General features: G+C 38.0%; 1 protein-coding gene across 4 annotated transcripts in view; it reads right to left on the bottom strand.

Moving 5' to 3' along the window:
* TENT4A (terminal nucleotidyltransferase 4A) overlaps positions 1–21,066 on the bottom strand; it is a 58,888-nt gene that overhangs the window by 10,478 nt on the left and 27,344 nt on the right. For 2 of the 4 annotated variants that reach the window (XM_050320273.1, XM_050320285.1), the window contains exons 9-11: positions 13,331–13,431; positions 12,892–13,064; positions 1,451–1,609 (exon numbers count right to left, since the gene is read on the bottom strand). In XM_050320273.1, coding sequence (XP_050176230.1) covers positions 1,451–1,609; positions 12,892–13,064; positions 13,331–13,431 — 433 coding nt within the window. The remainder of the gene's footprint in view (positions 1–1,450; positions 1,610–12,891; positions 13,065–13,330; positions 13,432–21,066) is intronic. The other 2 variants (XM_050320293.1, XM_050320301.1) reach the window with 1 other exon arrangement.

Here is a 21,066-nt window from a genome sequence, read left to right as displayed (position 1 = left end):
TCTAGAGTACCTCTTCAGAAAAGAAGAGCTGTTAAGGAAAATCATCTAGATTAAGTCTGTATTTTCGATGAAGTTTAACTTAAAATAGTTCTCCAGTTTTATTCTAAAAAAAAGTCAAAAGTTTCAGACTGTACATTAACAAGTGAACACTCAATTGCAGACACTACAATAGCAATATATAGTTTTATTAGCTTCTCACTAACAGAACATTTCCTGTGCAGATAAGCTGGTTTTGCCTAGGTAAGATTGAACAGTAGGGGAAAGTAGGAAAAAGAGGAAGAAGGGGAGGAATCTGTGTAATCACTTAGATTAAAACCAAAGGGAGATTAAGGGAGGTGATCATTTGCCCTCTACTCAGCACAAGTGAGACCACACATGGAGTGCTGGGCCCAGGTCTGGGCTCCCCAGGAACAGAGACATGGACACACAGGAGAGTGTACCAGTGAAGGTCCATGAAGATAAGTGCTGAATCAAATAAAAAAGGCAAGGTCATTAAGTTGAACATATTCTGGCCCTGGATTCTCAAGAACTCTGATAGAAGGACTCAGAAAAGAAGGAAAACATTGTAAGAACCTGTCCAAAACCAGGTTTTAAAGAAATCAGCTCACTATTTTGTTATCATAGGCAACCTACAATAACCCACAATTTGCATTAAATTTCGTGTGAGGTATATTAATAGTTTTAAAAATCAAGACTGAGGGAATGTTTTCTGGCAGATAATGAGAAGTACTGAGGTTATTAAAAAAAAAAAAAGAAAAGAAAAAAACCAAACCAAACCAAAACTGATGATCCTGATGATTTTTCTTTCCCTTGTACTCTGATGGCTATATTAACCAAAATACATTCACCTCCTAGCACATTTATGCACACATTTATTTTTTGGTAAAAATTTTTGTAGACTTCCCCATAATTAATTTCCTGTTTCCTATCTTTAAAACACATTACAGAAAGTTACAAGAGTAACCGGATCTGTTCTAACAATTCAAAATCAAGACAATCGAACAAGCCTGGAAATGTTAGTCTTTTTCTTCAGATTCAAAAACAAGCTTACAGCTATACCACCTACATGAACTTTCTCACTGAAGAACAGGAACTTAAACAGCCTCAAGATCTGCAAATATCCCACTAGCTGAGCACCAGGACTCTCAAATACAACTTTAAGAGTCAAGACATCTGACACTTGCTCTTTAACTTACTCCTATGTGTCTGTGTTGTGGAAGGGCTCCTATACGCAGAGATGGAACTCAAACACCAAGCCCTTTCCCACCCACTCTTCTCCCCGCACTTCTGATATGGCAGCTAAGTACTTCTACGGTTACACGAAGCTTAGCCCAGGCTGCATAAAGGTTATCATCAGAGCTTTTTAGACTGACAGCACAGCGCAAATGATCTACACTTCCGATTTGATCCCTTTCTCAGGAAAGAGTTGCTCCATGTAGTTGGCTCATACCTGATTACTGGTGGCCATTATCAAGGTTCCCGTAGGTGCAGATTGGGGTTTACCACTTGGCATAGGCAATGTGGGTGGTAAACTGGCCAAAAGCTGAGTCGGTGCTTGAAGACTGAACTGGTAAACATTAGGAGCTGTGCAAGGTGGTGTATCTGATTCCTTTTGGCAGAGAAAAAGGGGAAAAGAAAAGCAACTTTACAGAAAGTACAGTATATACAGACTATGCATGTGAAAATGCACCCAAATATCAACTCACGTGAATACTGTAAAATATAATTATTTTTTCAATTGTAAAAAAGTAAAATACAAGCCAGCACAATGTTTATTTTACACATCTAGCAAAAATTTAATCAAACCTACATTACGGAGACAATGTCAACAGGTCTATGGCAATCACAGGTCAGTTCAGTCAGCCTAATCTAAAGCCAGTTATATCTCTATCAAATTCAAACTAAAAGATGGGAACTAAGGCTGGGAAAAAAAAACAGAACAAGAACAGCAACACTAAGCTATAGAAGGGCTAGAATTCCAGGTGTCATGACAGTTCAGTCCTTCAGTACTTATCTCCAAGTTACTCACTATAATTGTTACAATCTTCTCCCATTCTACCCAGCAACAGTAAAGTTAGGGCTCCACCTAGCAAGAAACAAGGAGACGGTCTGCCAGTCAAGACTCATATATGTTCACCAGTCATGCACACTCCACTGCTCATGAGAAGTTCTACTCCCTTCACTTTCCATTTGAAAACTGATAATTCTTCAGGGGATGCAAGACGGATGCAGGATTACAGAAAAGATGCTGTAATGGAACTGGTATGACTGATTACTTGTTCCTTCTTCTCCTTCCAGCCTGATCACCAGCAATTTCAGATGCATGATAATCAGACATACAGGTGATGTTAAAATACAGTATGCCTGGAGCACTTAACAGATAACAAGCAAAGAAGCAAGCACAGATTTAGCGGTTTATAGGAACTATTGAAGTCTGAAAACAGCCCACTGCCTCAGGTCTTAAAGGACCAATTATTTTCTAAGTCAAGGAAGTTGGAAAGCAAGCTACAGCCTTTTGAAACAACTCTGAACACAGATCTCGCAAAACTTATTTTTCAGCTATAACATAATGGCAAAAGTAGCTTTCCCTACATTTTACTGCTGCTTTTTACTATATTCTTAACTTAAAAACAATGGAAAAACCTACTCTTTATCCCAAACCACTAGTGTTTTTTCCATTCCCAGTCATCTGGCTCAAAGCACAGGAAGAGATGGGAGCTTGGTTTAGTAGTTTTGGAGTAACCATATGAAGAGACATTACTGCCTCACATCATCACAGATCTTTACTGTTATAACAATTACTGAAACATTCTATTGTTCTTTCTCTAAAGATTAATTGCCTGGAAGTAAAGACTCTTCACATATTTAAATAGATCTCCAGCACTACTACTTGCCCTCACATGACCTTGTTTTCTAAATTAGATTCTTCAGTTGGAGAATAGGCTGTTCAGAAGCAGAAACAAGAAAATATTTTAAAGTTTTTCTTGGGGAAGAAGAAAGTCATTTAAGAGAGACAAACAGTTGTAAGTAATTAGTAGCCTAAGCAATGAACTACTACAAAGCAAAATTTTCATCCCAGCAGAAGTGAATATTCCCAGTATAAATAGTCCTCAATAAAACTCAACCATTAGAACAATCATTTTTTATTGGTACATACAAAGTTATGCTTTCTAAAAAATAAAAGTTCTAGAAAGAAAGGAGCCACTCTCCTGCTAATTCAACTGGTGGTGAAAATTACAGTAAACCTTTGTGAAGCAGTTTCAGATAACTGCATCATGAATTCACTAGAGACAGATCAAACTGGTAACAAGAATATGTGCAGAAAATTAAGTGTTATTTATGAGATCAGATGTTCACTGTTTAATAAATATGATCATCATAATGGGAAACTATATGCTGTATCACTGACCAAAAAAATTAAGCTTGGTTATATGCACATGCCTGGATTAGATAACATTTTTCTCCTTTGCCCAATCCTACAGTATCAGCCACATGAACAGGCTAAGGTCTCCACAGCAATGAAGTTTCTTTGGACACTGTTGGTCATGGAATTAATAAAAAGATTATAAGAAGAGAGATAAATAATGAAAGGGTAGTCATGTTTGAACAGAGTTCTAAGCATGCTCACAAGTAACCATGAGCTAACAGATGGGATGGAAAAGGGGATCTTATCTCTCCAAACCAATGCATTATCTTCTGCAATCCAACCTTCACAAACCTGACCAAAGAACAATTTTAATGCCTCCACTCAAAGAATTCTCTCTTCTGTTGGATACAGTTAGACCCCTGAAGGTTGACATACCAAACCCAGTTGTGACACTTCTCATTTATGAGATTTCTAAGGGGCTTTTGTGCAACAAAAAGTTAACTCCAGTCAGGAAGGAGCAGCATATGGAAAGAGAAAAGGGAGTCATACCATTTAATTGAGACTAGATAAATTTCACCACAAGGAACCTTGTGTTCTTTTATGTTAATTTTGTAACAGCTATGTTCTTCTGCCTCAATGTTATTTACTGATACACATCTCATACAAGCAGATTGTATCTCTCTCCTAAGGCAATCTTGGACTGCTGAGATAGGATGTATGCATAGAGTTGATATCCTAACTTCTCAACACCATCTAAACACTCTTGTGAAGAGCAGCCCTTACGAATTCAACTGAAAGGTTAACCTCAGTGATCAGAAAACTGAGCCCAATATGAACAAATCTGATTTTCCATAAGCACTGCCAAAACTGAGGGATTAAGTCTTTCTTGATTTTTTTGGACCAGATTCTTAAGTATAACATGTAAACTTCAAGCATTACAGAAATTCAGAAGACATACAAGTAAATACATACTCTTGACACTTTAGGTACACGACGGAAGAAAAAAGCTCTGACCATTACTAAGGTTAAGGGTCACGGAGATCACATTATAAAAAGATAAATGTAAAATAAAGGCGTAACACCCCTCAATTTTAGCAAATAATCTAGGGATAAAGCTACAGTGACTGCACTAAGAGCCAAGGTAAGTTCCTGATCTCTTGAATGGTACTACTCTGAATGCCTATCATTCAGAGTATCTCATCCTGCAAGGAAAATATCTTCTAAAGAGATGCAGAGACAGGTTTTTTCCTACTGGGAAATTGCCATTTCAAAATATATTCTTTAGACCAGTTTCAACTTTCTGAGTAAGAACGTAGTACCTGGAAGGAAGATTTCTATTATTCATAGCCTTGATTAGTGAGGACTCTAATTTACTTTAATGCTGGAAGACTAAAGTATTGGAAACTCAAGGGTTACTGATCATAGTAATGCATCTGCATAGACAGAAACAGTGAAGCACTGCAGTCATGTGAAGCAGTCTTACAATCCAGACTTCCTTACTTAAGAAGAGAACAAAAAAAAAAATCCCTTTTCTGTTCTGCAAAATGCATCTCATTATAAAACATCCCAGGGCCTCAACAGCAAGAGAATATTTACTTGCCAAAAGCTCCTTACTAACTAGGTCTGGCCATAAGAGCTTATTTCAATTCTCTTAACTTCAAGGTCTAAGGTACAAGGGAAAGTGTATTAGTACAAGCATCCAACAAGACAACAGTTCAGTTTCCATGAATTTCATGTGCCAATTATACTCCTAAGCTTCCTTTACATCAGCCTAAATGTATGATGAACAAGTTGTGCCTTCTGCTTTGTTTCATGAAGTAGTAAGTTGAAACTTCTTCACAAACAATAGTTACCATTTTAAAGCTTTCAATTTCTAAGGCAGTAGGCTCTTTTAAAAGCTGGATTGACCTTAGATCAATTAATGATCCAAGTGTGTTAAAGTTTTGGCCCAGTAGTAAAAGAGTCTATCCTAGAAGACAGTATTCAGAAATAAAAACTTAAACAATAGAATGCAAGTATCTTGCTAACGTGATAGATTTGGGTTTTTACACTCCTCTTTCCAAGAATGAACTACAGAGGTCTTGGCAAAAAGATTCTTATTGTTTCCATTCTCGAAACTTCTTCCACTGATTAAGCAATGTTTCTTCTCTTTCCCATACCATTCACAAGTTGGAAGCTGTGAGAGAACAATGACCACTTCAATAAGAATTGTGTTCCATCTTTGCTTTCAAAGAACTGAAAACTCTGAGAAAATTTGTGTTTATAGTTAACACTTTACACTACCCAGGGTTTTTCATATGCTCCTCTCCTTTCTTACAATTAGAGTGATTTAACAGATAACTGCTGCCAGTCTTACTCCTTTTGCCTCTTTTCTCATTCTGACCTTCTCCATTATGCCTGCATTATCATCTGGCACGATTATGAGCCAATACACAGAGGTGAACTACAGAAACAGTAATCCCCTTATTAGCTTCACCTTCTGAATCAGCTCACCACAGGATTAGGTGAGCACCAGCACAGAAAAGCAGGAGCAGCTAATGAATGGAAGCTTTGGTAGCAAGTATATCTAACTAGTCGATTGGCTTAGTGAAAGTGTAAAACCACACTCCTTTGAACATAAAGCAACACCAGAGGACTTCAAAATTTCATACTTCAGGGCCGCGCACAGAAGCAGAACTTGCATGGATGCTCTCAACTGAACGTTTTTAGCCCCAGAGGACTTAACTCTGCTTGATAAACCACCGTGCTTCCAAGGTGATTTCATGATCACCCCCCACCCACCCTCACCTCCTGTCTTCCACATCCTGTGCCATACCTTGGTAGGTGGAGCCACAACTTCAACTATGGTGTAAATAAGGCAGAATTGAGATGAAAAAAATTTCTACTTCTATGGGAGGTCACAAAATAATAGATAAGAGACAATTTGAATCATTACAGTTGCACCATTTCCACTGACCAGCTTATAAATGTCTCGAGTTAAAATAAAATTGGTTGATTTTTCTGCCTTTCATTGCAAAAGGAAAATACCTTGGTCATCTTGATTACAGAAGGGGAAAGGTGAAACAATATATATAGGATACACAAGAAAACTGAAAAACATGTATCCTCCAAAAGCATTAGTGTTCATTTGACAGAACAACAGCTAAAAATGCAATCTCATTATTATCTACCAAGATTAAATACAAGCACAGTACCCCCTTAACCTCACCTCATTATATCCTGCCAGGCCTGACTGTGAACTTATTCCATGTTTTATCAATACTCACTACATTTCAGATAAGTCACCACCTTGAAAAAAAAAGATCCCAGAAGTGTGTAATTTTAAATTTCCTTTGTTACCCCAGTACCTTCATTTCACGAGCTTTCATCTGGTCTGTACTGTTAACAACATAGCAATATTTCAAGTTTGATTTTCAAGATATGCACTAAATTACAGGATTCATTATGCAACATACATCATATTAGATTCTAAATACTATATTTAGGTTTTCTTCCATCCTAAAATGGCTCAGGTACCTCTGTGGGGTTTTTTCATGGGAGGGAATGTTAAGATATGGCAAGACTGCAACTAGCCTATGGTATCAGAAACTAGTCTAACCTTGACTCTTCCAAAATTATGTGCTTTCCTTACTTCACTGACATCACAGCAGTGAAATCCCATCTTACTTGTTGACATAAAAATTCCCTCTGTACCGTCTGCTGCTTAGAATAACTTGTTATTAAATAAAATTACTTCAGAATTTTGCATTCAATGTTGTGCCTCCTCTGGCTTTGCAGATATTTACTTCAAGTGGATATAGCTAAAAGACTGCTCAAGGAACCGATAGAGAGAGCATGGAACCGATGGAGAGTATGAGACAGTATAAAACAGCACATGGTCTGAGATATAGCTTAAAAAACACAAAAACAAATGTGGGGCTATATGGTGAAAGAGGAAAATAAGCAAAAGAAGCACTGGAAAAAAAATTTGTTCCCCTCTAGTTCATGGAAACCAATGGTAATCTGCACCAGCATTAGCAGGTAAAAAGAGTGGAGTTTTAAGCAATATGGGGCTTAAACTCTTAAATCCTCAAATGAAATGTCAATCAAGTGTTTTTTCCCAGTAACATCAGGTTGTCAGTGCCTATACACTCAGAGTTGCCCACTGCTTCATGTGGAGACCAGCTGGCTGCAAATCAGCACTTACACTAACAATCAAGAGGGCCTGCCTTTTAAAGAACTTGCCTCTACTTGTTCAGAAAGGGGAAAAGAGCAAGAAAAAAGCCTGCATAATAATTATGATCAACTATCAATACACATTTGAATTATTACTTTGGTTAGGACATGAGACTATTCAGGTAAGTAGGAGAAAAAAATCTGTGTAGCTCTTACTCTCAGACTAAGAATTTTACAAGGCCACCCCCTTCTGCCACCTCTCCTTACACACAAAATTTCAACTGCAACCCTACAAATTAATTAGTCATTAAGACAAATTTAACAAGACTACAAGAAGAGCTGTTACATATTCTGCAGTGTCTGTCCCTTTACTGCAGATAAGTGCGTACCTTACATCTGCAAACTTAACTTTAAAAGAAGCGCAACATTTATCTTGACAAGATAAGGCATATACTCTATCACCTCTCTCTGTGAATATGGAATTACAACAGCTCCAGCTAATAAGCTGAAATTCACGGTCTTTGGCTAATAAGAAAGAAGATGAGGTGGTGAAACTTCATTAAGCATGTTGAGTTCAAGTACAAAGCCATAATTACTGCAAAGCAAGTAGGAGTTCCAAAATCAGTGTGGATCTTGCATGCATTCAGCAGAACTGGAAGTATAGTGAGTCTTAGTCTTATCAGTCATACTTATATATTACTCTCAGAATACACAGTTCTTGATACAGTGAAGAGACACATTCCCAGAACACTGAAGGTACTGCTCAGCGCATTCATTAGCTGATGGGGCAGAATGGTGGGGAAATCAAGCACTGACATTCTGACAGAAGGATTTTATGAGGCTGACCTTCAAGGCTTACAGTTGAACTTTCAAGAACAGTCTGAAGGAAGATACTGTAAATGCTTAAGGGTTAAAAAGAGGCAAGGATTGTGCCATCCCCAAAGCTAGACTATAAGGGTACCGTTTTCACTGAAACTTCAACTACCTTGGCATGACTGCACAATCTTGAGAACTCAGAACCCACCACAAAATCATCTTGTCATACAAGCCCACGCAGTATTATCACCAGAAACACTGAGATAAAGTGCATGAAAATTGTTAGATCCAAACTTCTAGCAGACAACTTGGAGATTCTGCGTTGGACTGGATATGAGATTATATAGCCATCAGGCAAGAGAAAATAGCTTTAAATTTTCCTATGACATCTGTTTCAGATATACAGGTATCACTGTCACATAAAATATTAAGCTTTATTTGGCATAACAGTATCAAAATTTCAGAGCATACTTACCACTAGGAATCAAAACAGATCAAAATGAGACATACATAGGATTATTTTTTACTTGGCAGAAACTGTTTATCAGGCAGTAGATACTCTCCAGCACTACTCCACAACTTCCTGAGCTAATAGAAAGCATTTTTCTACAATGCTTTAGCAGTAAGAAATCCAGGTCACCAGTTACAGAGTGCAGGTCCAGAATAAAAAAAACCCACATATTTTCATGAGGAATTTGGTCACTGCTTAGGCTGTGAGACTGACATCTGTAACTAGTCAGAACAAGTAGAGAGCTGAGTACAAACATCTTTCTTTTCACCTGGTTTTAGATTCTCATAACACTCACCTAACTGAGTATGAAGGTGAGATTTCCTAGTGCCAGAGGCTTGTTTTCTGTTACAGAACAGTTTAACTCTTGCCACCAGAGTAAACACTCACATGCTTTCCACTGTCCTTGATGGTAAAGTCCTTTATGAAGCATCTTCCATTATTCAATTAAACATTTGTTGAACCATGTGGGGATACACAGTATTTTACAATTTACTTGTTTGCAAGAGTAAATAAAGAACATACACTGCTTTTTGTCATGGCAGCACAGAGTATTCTAAATACCTGAAGAGCAGAAGGCTTAATTGAGAGAAGACTTACTACATAGATCAGTTTGATAATAAACAGAAACCAGAAAAATATATGAACAGTCTAATACGTTCTGGTGATCAGAGGTCTTGTTTTTCTCATGTGTTCCTCAGTTTGCTCCTTATCACTAATATTTATATTTTTCAGAGAGCTGAGGTAAAAAAGTAGGAATTTTAACACTCAGTATTTTGTAAAGAACTACATTAGAAGTACTGGTGAGCAAGTCCGTATTGACATGTACAGTAAGACAACCCCACAAACTGAACAGCTCTCTCTCATTAGTAGTAACAGTGGTATCAGAAGACAGGTTCTTTTACATGAGGTTTTTGATCCAAAATTTACTGGTCCTTTGAAAAGCTGTCTTTCATGACCTATATTTTGCAGCTGACTAGGACACGTGAAAGACAGCACAACAACTAGAATTTCACCAGCCAGACAGTGCCAGCTTAAGGTATTTTGTAAATCCATAAAATGATACTTTTTGTTCAGATTATGATTTGGTCTCATTAGATCCGCATGCTGGGCTAAGTAGCAAACTAGTTCTAGATGTGAAAATTCTTCCTGAATTTCAGGTGGTATGCTGAGAAAAAGCACATAAATCTAAAATATACTGGGAAAGAGAAGGCTGTCCTTGAAGAAGGCATTTCTCTTGTTCCTAAGTACACAAGTTCTCACCTTCAAAAGGTTGCCATGGTCCCCAAAGGAAGGAAAGGAGTAGCAGAAAAGCAAAGAACTCAGGGTAGTAAGTGTAAGCTCTCATATCCCTACACATTATGCCAATCCAGTCTCCAGAAAAACCTGCTCCTTGTTTTATTCTGAGACCTGTTCTCCCACTGCTGGAATAAATTTATAACCATTGCTGTATCTGAAGGGCCCATAAGTCCAAGACACAAGAAGTCTTGTCTATTCAGCTGCTGAGTCTTATAATTAAGATTATAAAGTCAAACCTGTACTGCTGTCAGAACTTCAAGAAAACAAATCTGTTTAAAAACCACACAGCATGCTATATTACAAATAACTATTAAACTACAGAGCTTAATAAAAATTCTAGGATCCCTATGAGCAATACTGCACTGCTATGATAACTCCTGCACACTCAATACACACTGCCAGTATTGCTTCTGGGACATGTTGACAAATATATGCAAGGTCTCCAGACCTACAGCCAGTGTACAGTGATGTGATGACTTCAGAACACAACTCCTTTTGCACTAACATGGACGGCTGGAGAGGGGCAATATGATCAACTAATGTCACAAGTTTCCAAGTCCATTTCCTCAAAAAGTTCCAGATGCAGGTGATCACTATTGCCAGTGAGACTTCATCAGTAAATGGAAAACCAAATACACTATCTAGTCCCTCTAATTTAACAGCTAGGATCTTACAGCTGATAAGCAAGCAAAAGATATTCTGCAGTCATACAAAATACACCTCCAGAAAAAGTGTCTTAATGTAGACTTTGTGTTTAAGTTTTATAATGACATAGGGATGAATATATTGCTACTAAAATAAAATTTAATTATTGGGAACAGATAGTAAACTGTGACTCTAAGGTCTCCTTGTCCCCTGTGTTTTCTTTATAATCTTGTCCCTTGCTTTCAGTCTTCCAGTATCAGAGAAGTTCAGGTGATTTAACTTTAAATAAATTCAGAATCCTTCCTGAAGAACAACCCTTCCACAAGAGCAGAGGAAAAACTACATATAACTCCAAAGTGATGAGATGCACCATATTCATTATCCCCTTCTTCTGAAGCTGATACCAAAGCTCACCACATCATACCTATTTGTACTGCATGAGAAGTTTTGGCACAAACACGAAGTTGTCACACGTGCTAGAGGTTCCTCTGCTGCAACCTGGGCATAGCATTATGCCAGATCATGGCACAGACCACCTGGCAAAGGCAGAACAGACTTCTCTTCCTCAATCAGGTGCAATCTCAGTACTGCTCAACCAGAACTTGCTCCTCCTCAAATGCCCAAGTATGAGTAGGATGAACTCATCAGTTATTTGCCAGAAACATGCCATTCCATTCCAAATTAAGATAACATGCTATCGGTCTATTAAGGACATAATGCCAATATGTGACCAGGCCTTAAACTAGAGACTGTCACAAGGACATGGACATAATGTTTTTTATTTTGTTAAAAAAGGTAGCATTTCCTTCTACTTTGTAGATGCCCAAGCAGATTTCAGGTCCATCTTGTTGAGCGTTTCCTTTTCACTTTTTGTTAATTTGTCTGGCATAAGGCAATGAAGTTTCATCTCCTACCAGGCAAAATGGGACTAAGGGGAGCTCAATAACCACTCACCACCCATTATGTTGGGAGTGCACATTAAGCCATTATTTGCATTTTGTCATAAAATTTATTACAGCAAAATCTTGCCTACTGACTTACTTAAACCAGGAACATGGCTAACAGTATCACTGGCAAGCATCATGCTGTTCTTTTTCCATTAGCCAGATGGTGCAACTAAAGCATTTGCCATATATACTATAGTGGCATGAAAAGACAATTCAACACCAAAAAAATCAGTACTATAAAATAATTTTAGAAAGTAACCAGAACATATAAAGGTGGTTCTTGTCTCTTAAAAGCTATTAACATTTTATTGAATACAATTCCCAACTTTTAATTCCATATTTGACTAGTTTTTGAAACAACCAAGAAACAGGTATTTGGACCTCTCTTGGCATCATCCAGTTATTCACTATTGTAACTGACTGCATACTACATCTTGTTCCATCAATGCCTCTACCCATGACCGAATGCTTCAGTAGGTTTTACAATGAGCACCTCACACCTTGTAATGCTGTGCTTTATAATCTGCACTGCCTAATTCTGCAATGATTTAACTTCATACAGAAAAAAACCCTACCTTACAGAATCTTAAGCATCTGGGAACATACCTCAAGAGACTGCAGCCTCCTCTTCCAGGAAGTTACAATAAAGCCCAGCAATTACTTTCGAGTAAGGAAGCTGACAAGACTTTATGTGAGTGCTCTGTTACCATTAAAACATGAACTGACTGTTTGGCTAAAAATAGTAAGGAATGTTGTTCACCTTCACAGCACAACATGAAGCTCATGTTCAATTTTGGGTGTGGGGAAAAAGGATCAGAACTCGACAGTGGAAGATTTTGTTTAACAGGTAGATTTCTGAAGACGTATTTCTACTCTTCTACTTAATTAGCCACTGTTAATTTGGGTTGTTATATTTCATTACATCTAAATACTACCACCAAGGGTACCAAAGATTTAGGATGGAATTAAGACCCATTTAATTTAATGGAAAAAATGTTTGATTTCAGTAATTTTTCTGAGCAGGGGACATTACTGATTTGCTGTAGCAGTCTAGGGACAGTACCACATCACATGATATTGTATCAGTTGAGGCTTTGAAGCATAAGAGAAACTCTGCTTCTTATTAGTTTAACCTATTAAAAGAAAAAGCTTACAATGTCACTGCCAGAGAGTGATGATACAGAAGATGCAGATGATCCCGAGGATAACTGTTGTGTGCTGCCCAATGACAAAGTCAAGTGTTGATTGTAAGAAGGTTCAGAGTCCCTGTTCTGTTGCTGTTCTCCATTGCAGAGAGCTATCTGGTCTCTTATTTTCAACCTATTATCTGTTAAGAGAAAACATAAGTATCATTTAAGAGCACAGAACACAAGCATATGGGCCTTGAAGTCTAAGAAGAACTGCAGTTTAACAAGCTAATTGAAAAACAGGCTCAGAGAAAACTAGTCTTGGGTTAGAAAGTTACAAGTTCCTTTTATTTTTTGCTATATTGAATGATTTTGCTATTTTGAATGATTAAATTTCAAGGTTTGAGTATTTTGATTACATCAAATTCAAGAAAAAAAATTTAAGTTGGTTTCCTGCTATACCTACCAAGTTCAGGTGATAAATTAATTTTGCTCCCCCACTTCTTTTTAATCCAGGCCCTGTAGTCAATCACTTCTTGGGTCACTTTGATGATTCTACCTAATGTGCTAAAAAAATTTTTCAATTAAGTATTAAACAAAGACTGTTGGTTACATATTTGCAAGCATTGTAACAAGCAACCAAATTATGCTAAAAGTCAGACACCCCTAACCAAAGAATTCTTTTGAACTTTCATTTTTTCAATGCACAATTTAATCCTCTAAATCACCAGTTTTTATATTAGTATATTATTTTTATTCTACTGTTCCAACATGCAAGCACTAACACACAGGTAAGACTTTTAGTCTGTATATCTAAATGTAGTGCATCTTAGTTATCAAGAATGTACATGCTGACACCAGTGTACTTGATAAAAGCAATTTATGGTTCTTGCATTTCTCCATACAGAAATCTGTATTACAACACAGAATTATTTCCACAGAATCTGGACTACAACAGGTATGGGATGCACTGAAGACACCAAGATCCCAGGACTTTCTGGAGACTGATACCTTCACTAATCCTTGCTTACAGGTTTACAAGACCACTTAAAAGGTGTTAAGGTTCCCACAGTTATAAAGGAAGTACCATGGATCGTGAGGTAGTGAAAACGAGACTGGCTCCAAAACTGGAATGAGTGAGTATTTTAAAAAATTTGTAACAGTATGAGGCTCAGAGAAAACGCTTACCTGGTCCTGTTGAACACTAACCAGTTATCAAAACAGTGTTTTCCCACCATGTTTTTCCAATATTCAGCTATTTGAATTGTTTTCCTTGAGCAGGTATTGTCTTCTTGTCTGAGAGCTAAATTTTCAAGCTTTCCTTTCATCAGAGACTAATGGCTGAAACACTAACTATAAGCTCCATGGTCCAAGCACACAAAGAAATTACTATTGTACAGATATGAGCTGTGAAAAGTTATCACCTTGGAGAAGGTAGTGTTATTTTAGTTTTGAAAATCTCCCATAGTTACATTACAGTTTTTGTATTTCACATCATAAAGGTACATTGTACCTGTACTGGAATTTTCTTTTGGTTTAGGTGTACGATGGGAAGGCAGGACATACAAAGCCTTAACGTATTCAGACTACCTTTATTAGGTCGTTTCATAGCAACGCTTTAAAAAGTATCACTAATTCTCCTACTGTCATAGGGATTACTATTTCATGCAAGACCAAATATCACATTCCATGTTAGTCTTCCAACTTTAAAGACATGTCACTGTTAGTACTAAAAAAGTCACTCCAGCATTTTAAGGAAACATTGAACCAAATAACATCATCTAAGTTACAAGTCCAGTAGCTGCAGATGGGCCACCAGGACAGAATGCATGTCATCCACCATGCTACCTACAGAATGTAAATAAAATGATGCACAATGGAAAATAAGATCTTGCATTTTTACATGCAGAATTAGAAGTGTGATTGTCACCACTCAAGCAGCTAAAAGATCTGGGTTATAATAGGTAATTCTTTGGGAACCGCAGTTCAATAGCTAAGCAGAGTACATTAGGAAAAGGACAAATAAGCCAGAGGATTACATTTTGTTAATGTACACTCCCATGATGTAACAGCATTTTAAATACTCAATGCAGTTCTAGTTTCTCAGTCTCAAAAGGAAAGTTGAGCAAGAGGAGACAGAATGAAGACAGGGATGACCAAAACTGCAGAGGATCAGCTGTGGCCCTATAGCTGCAGTTCCCAAGACAGCAATGCCAATATGGGAGTCAAACATACACTTGCTGGGTCTCTTCAGCACCAGAATAGGGAAGGAAATCTTGCAGTTAAGAAGTTTCATCTGAGAATGCCTTCAGAAAGAGCTGAGCTTTTATTCCAGGACAACTTATAAATTTCACAACTACCACCAGCTCTGGTCTTAGAACCAGAAAATGAAAAGTGATCGAATAACACAAGCTCTTACAACAGATAAGGAGTTCACCAAGCCTGGAGCTTCTTGGAGTACTTTCCCAGAAGCAAAACCAAGAGTCATGACTTCATATACCAGAAGGAAAATGAACAATACAGGCTGGTATTTTTATCAGACTGGGTGACTGATACACTAAAATGCCTGCTATCAAATCGGTATAATGGGTGAAACTACTGCTACACCAACAACTGTGTCAGAATTGCACATAGAGAACTGAGGAATATGTTCTATCACCAGTTCCTTTCAAAGAGCACAGAGATCAAATACCTAAACTCTAATTTTTTGTGGGAAAAAGGAAATTCAGTAAGTTATAAGGTCAGGAGTTCAAAGGTAGATCCATGCTACATTGCTTGTACAGCAAAATTAAAAACATTCATTATGAGACATCAGAAACTGAAAAGTGACTGAGGCTATACTGCCATATACTTAATGTAGCAGCAAAAGGAAGCAAGTGTGATCAAACCAGACACTGATCTCAAAGAATACTATTTCCTATGTATGGGACTTCAGCATATCCACGGGTTCAAAGAACAAGTTTTTATATAAGCATTTAAAAGTTATGCTTAGATCCGTTTTCACCACTGAAAATGCTTAGGAAAAAAAACCCCTATTAATCTACCCTGCCTTTATTACAAGAAAACCTCACACTTTTGGGGCTTTTTATTTGACTGAGGCCAGAATTGCTATAGATGTACAAGACACATAACTCTTCAAAGATGCTTGGATGGAAGACATGGAAAAAATGGCTAATAAAATTTGACAGCTCTCCTGTGAAAGATGCCTCTTTAAGGTTTCTCCCTTAATATTATCATATAGCAAAACCAGGAATAAGCTAGTTATATGTCTAGTATATTTTATAGTAAGAACTTAGAAGTTTCTCTTTTTACACACTGCAAGACCTCAGTTCACAGGGACACTTTCTAGCTGTCATTACAGCACAACTACTGCGCAAATCAATCTTAAGATCACTCTTAAAAGGTTCAGACCGATAACATCAGTTTCAGTAAAATCAAATATGTAAAGCTCCAGCCAAACTCCACATGAATGAGTCAGTAGCAGAGCATGAAAAAACATCAAGTCTGTGAGAGAACAGTCAAAATAAGTAAAATATCCCTGGGGTATTAAAAGTGCAATTTAATTTAAAAGCAAACTAAGGAGCACCTGAGAAGGATCTGGCTTGAGCAGGAGGATTAAAAAAAACACCCTCAAACCTTTACCCTGACAAAAACTCTGCATAGGAGAAGTTGGTATTGTTGATACCTTTGAAAAGAAAGCAAGCATTCTAGTGACACCACCACCATTCAAGATGTGAAGCAAATGAAGAGCTGTTTCAAACAGCACATTTCTCCTCTCTGTGTCAGCAGATCTGGTAGGCAAACTTAACATTCCTTTTGACAGCTCCCAGAGCTCCCAGAACTATTCTGGCCAACCAGTGGCAACCAAAACCTAACATACACACCTGTCAGCAGTTAGATCAGTTGAACCGTAAAAGAGACTAAACAACTTTCTAAGCACAGAGATGGAAAGATCACTTTCTATATGGCTCAGACTACAGCTGTTTTGAAGACTATCACCTGTAAATGACAACTCCTCAACCTCCAGCCTGCTGGCATGACAGTCCCTTTCCCTCGTCCACCTGCACCATGTCTGGCACCATTAGAGAAGACTTCCAAAGTCTTCCTTATACTGAAGAGCACATGAGAGCAGAATCGAGTCTTCCATCCTCATTTCATATGACCTCAACTGCTTCACAAATGTGACTACATAGCTCTTTAGAGATGCGGTCTGAGCATACATTCCTATATGGACTCTGCAACAGACCAACGTGTCAGCCAACATCCTGATCTGCAGAACATTCATATTAACCTAAGGATGCATCTTTGTCACAACTAGACTAGCATAATTGTGAAATGGCTCTTGACGCAAATGTGAACTCATTCTGCTTCTCTTGCTTCTGATCTGTCCATCATCAGTCATGTGTTGGATCAACTTCCTGACATGACAGAAGTGTTGAGATATTTGTTCTCAATCAGACCAGAGAATCAATCTGACTCATCCTCTGACTATAGGATTGCTAGATCTGATCCAAGGCAAGACTGAGACTGAGAAGAAAGGAAAAGCAGAGCTGACAGGAGATAGTCCAGAGGCAGTTAGGCTAGATGAGGTATAATGTGAAATTACAGCTTAATATAGAGGCCATGGACAGGATGGTAACAGACAGTCTACTATTTCAAAGAAAATTAATCAATAAGCAAGATCTTGTTGCCAAATATCTGCTAAGGTTTCCTGTGGTTTATCAAGAAACAGAACAGAAATGGGAAAAAGGTCAAGACTCAAAAACAGTGTGTCCAAAGAAGAGAGGGGAAGATGATGAAGGGTGCGGAGCACAAGTCTTAAGAGGAGCAGCTGAGAGTTGTTTAGCCCCAAGGAGAGTCAGGGTCAACCTTACTGCTCTCTACAATTACCTGAAAAGGGATCGTAGCCAGGTAGGGGCCAGTCTCCTCTCCCAGGTAACAAGTGACAAAACAAGAGGAAATGGCCTCAAGCTGTACCAGGGGAGGTTTAGATTGCATATTAGGAAAAATTTCATCAAAAGGATCATAAAGCACTGGAACAGGTTGTCCAGGGAAGTGATGGACTTACCATGCCCAGATGTATTTAAAAGCCATGTAAATATGGCACTGAGGGACATGGTTCAGCAGTGAATGCAGTGGTAGCTGGGTTAATGGCTGAACCCAATCATCTTAGAGGTCTTTTCCAACCTAAGTGATTCTATGAAAACATCACTCCTCAGAAAAAAGAACTTAGCTCACTTAAGATAACACTCTTCCCTAGAGACAGGTTATGGGCAAAGACCACAGTATGTGCTTCGAACAGCTTTAGTAACACCAATCCTTAGGCATAAGATAATCTGTCCACGACTATAGTTTTAAAACTAGACTCACATCTCTGTGGCCCTAAATACTAAGAAAGTAATCACGATTTTCAATCATCTTGGCTGAAGTCAGAACACCAAACTTTATCTTGCATACAAGTTGCACAGATTCAAAATGGATCAGTCTCCTCATTTTCCTGCTAGGAAGCTCTTTTTTTCCAAGGTAACAGGAAGCTGTTTGATCTAATAAAATCAACCAAACTGTCTATGAAACTCTCCTGACCTGTTCTTGAAAGGGGATGGGTGAGACTGACTGGGAACAAAATAGCTTTAAGGTAATTTCTGTAGCTGTAAGAATTACTTTTTCCACTTGGAAGAAAGTTTTTCCATGAGAGAAGGTAGCTTCCAATCCCCACTACACCTCACCTCAGATGTATTTAGAAGCTTAAATGACAATGGTGGAAAGAGTCATCTGAATCTATCCCCTATTATTCTGTGAGACTTGTTACTACAGAACATGGAGAAGGAAAAGGTCAATGCCAAAGGACTAAAAGCTGACTTTTTTTTCCCTGCTGGGAATATCAGAAGCAGCAGAGGGCTAGAGAGCCTTAAATTAACTTAGACATTTGGTCATTTGAGTTGGACTGACCCTGGAAGAGAGTAATAACAGTCATCAAGAAAGATCTGAAATCTACTGAGACTGCCATCTACACAATTGAATTCTGTAGGCAGAAATCTTCCCTGGAAAAAAGTTGATATGAATTCAAACCCATCAGACAGTGTAAGAACAAGTAATTCCACTTAGGGAAAAGTTAGCCCCAATTAGGACAAAACCAAAAACTCAAGTCAGCCTAGGCAGTTCAGCCTCCTGCAAATTCTATCCTTTCAAGTACTCTTTATTTAGTCTCAGTCCTTCTAGTAGGATATCATGTCATTGGTCTTCAAGGGAGATCATTGTTTATAGTTATATTATAGTTCAGTCTACCCTCAACAAGCCTAGAAAAGGGAAAAAAATTATCAGAATAAAGGGCTCCTGGATGGCTAGGCTTTAGGTCAGGCCAACAGAAAAGTCTTGATACAGAGCATAGACCACTCTGTCTCACCAGTGGAAGAGGGATCTGAAACACACCTGGATTACCCAAGCACATCAAGTTTAACTAAGAACCTCAGTTTCAAACATGGACTGTTGAGATCCCACAACAAAACTTGTTACCAAACAGCTCATCATCCACCTACAGGTCCCTTGGCACTGACAAGACTGTGCTGGGGGAACTATTTGTATACAGGACTTAATTGAATGCTGTTCCTCTTGTCACACCCCTGATAGAAAGGCAAGCCACTGGCATGACAGGTTCTGAAATTCAGACATCGCTGGCACAGACAGCCCAGAACTTGCAGACAGGTCAGACACATGACACCTGAACACTGCTGCTTGGGACTGCTTCACAGGTTTGAAGCTGTGACAAAATCCAAACATTTTCCCTAATATAGTGAGAAGTGTAAGTACATGTGGAGTGCACATATTGATGACACCTGAGGCTTCTATCAAATGCACTACAAATATACTTTTTGATGTCTGTAATAAATACAGATACCTCACAACAGAATGACTATATCCTTCAGAGAAACACAGAAGTTAATGGAGGCCAGGACCCAAGAGACTAGCAAAACTTCAGGAATCCCTAAGTTGTTCTATACTTAGATAAGAACAAAGTTTCAAGAATTGTCAGGCAATACACATTTAACAGATAGACCTTTAATCTATCTTAAAACAGCAGTCTCAAATGTCAGTGTGTAACACTCTGTATCACTCCACCTGTACCTCCATCACAGTTCACTCTCAACCTTTGTGAGTTTAATACCACCGAAAACCTAGAGTAAAGTACTGCCAGTTTTACACCCACCATTGAAAGACAGCATCCACTTTGATGTAAACTTACTGCAGAAAAACTACTTCAACTTCCAGTGACATTAATGCTGGAAGTTCACATCATGACAAGAGTGGGTAGTCATGTCAAGATAGTTTACGTGGCTTTTTACAGCCACTCCTCCCTGTGATTAGCTGGGGAGCTCAAAGCCAGTGGGATTCTATGGAAGTTTCAGGGAAGACACATACTTTGATTTAGCCTCAAATTTATACTGAGGGTTAGAATAAAATACACCAGAGCAGACACATGAATGGAAATATAACATGGTTGCCATGCCCTCCTTTGCTTTCTCCTCCCCCTTTCAAAAAACATCAAAATTGCAAAGGTGAGAGATGAGAAAGTACTGGTTATACAGTGTTTCTATGAAAGACACTAAGAACTGCATTAAAAATGGCATGTCTACAAGTATGCTACTTTTAATGGCAGTCCTGACACTATGGTCAAACTGAACTGATTCTTTCAATATTTTTAATTATTTCTAATATAATACTTCTAATTCTTCTTTTAATTCTGAAATACATATCAGGTCTTTTAAAACAGCTCATGGGGTCATGTATTAAAGAACTAGGAAATCCGTAGTCTTGTTGTCTAATTTTCTGTCTACACAGGCAATTTGATTATACACATTTCTTTCTGTCATATTATAGACATACATCATACCAAACATTAAACCAGCAAAACCTTCCCTTAAAATACTTTAAGCAGAATGTTTGAGGAAACACCAATTATCTTCTGGTTCCCTTCCACAAAATAACAGAATCTCATACTGGAGTCATCCTGGGTTTTATCACACTCTCTTCCTTTCAATGCTGCAAATTGAGGCATTGCACTCTCAAATCCCTGGGCAGTTTAAGTTTCTGTGCAGATTTCAATACAGCCACATTTAAACAATAAACAACAATATTATTTTTATTGATCTAGACCCAAACATTCCTAATTGATTACACAGAAAAATGGATATTTAAAAAGTGAAC

Source organism: Myiozetetes cayanensis, unplaced genomic scaffold (assembly GCF_022539395.1).
Source record: "Myiozetetes cayanensis isolate MyiCay16 unplaced genomic scaffold, myiCay2020 scf1, whole genome shotgun sequence".
NCBI lineage: Eukaryota > Metazoa > Chordata > Aves > Passeriformes > Tyrannidae > Myiozetetes > Myiozetetes cayanensis.
Note: the sequence above shows the minus strand (reverse complement) of the source record. Positions and strands in the feature narration are given on the sequence as shown.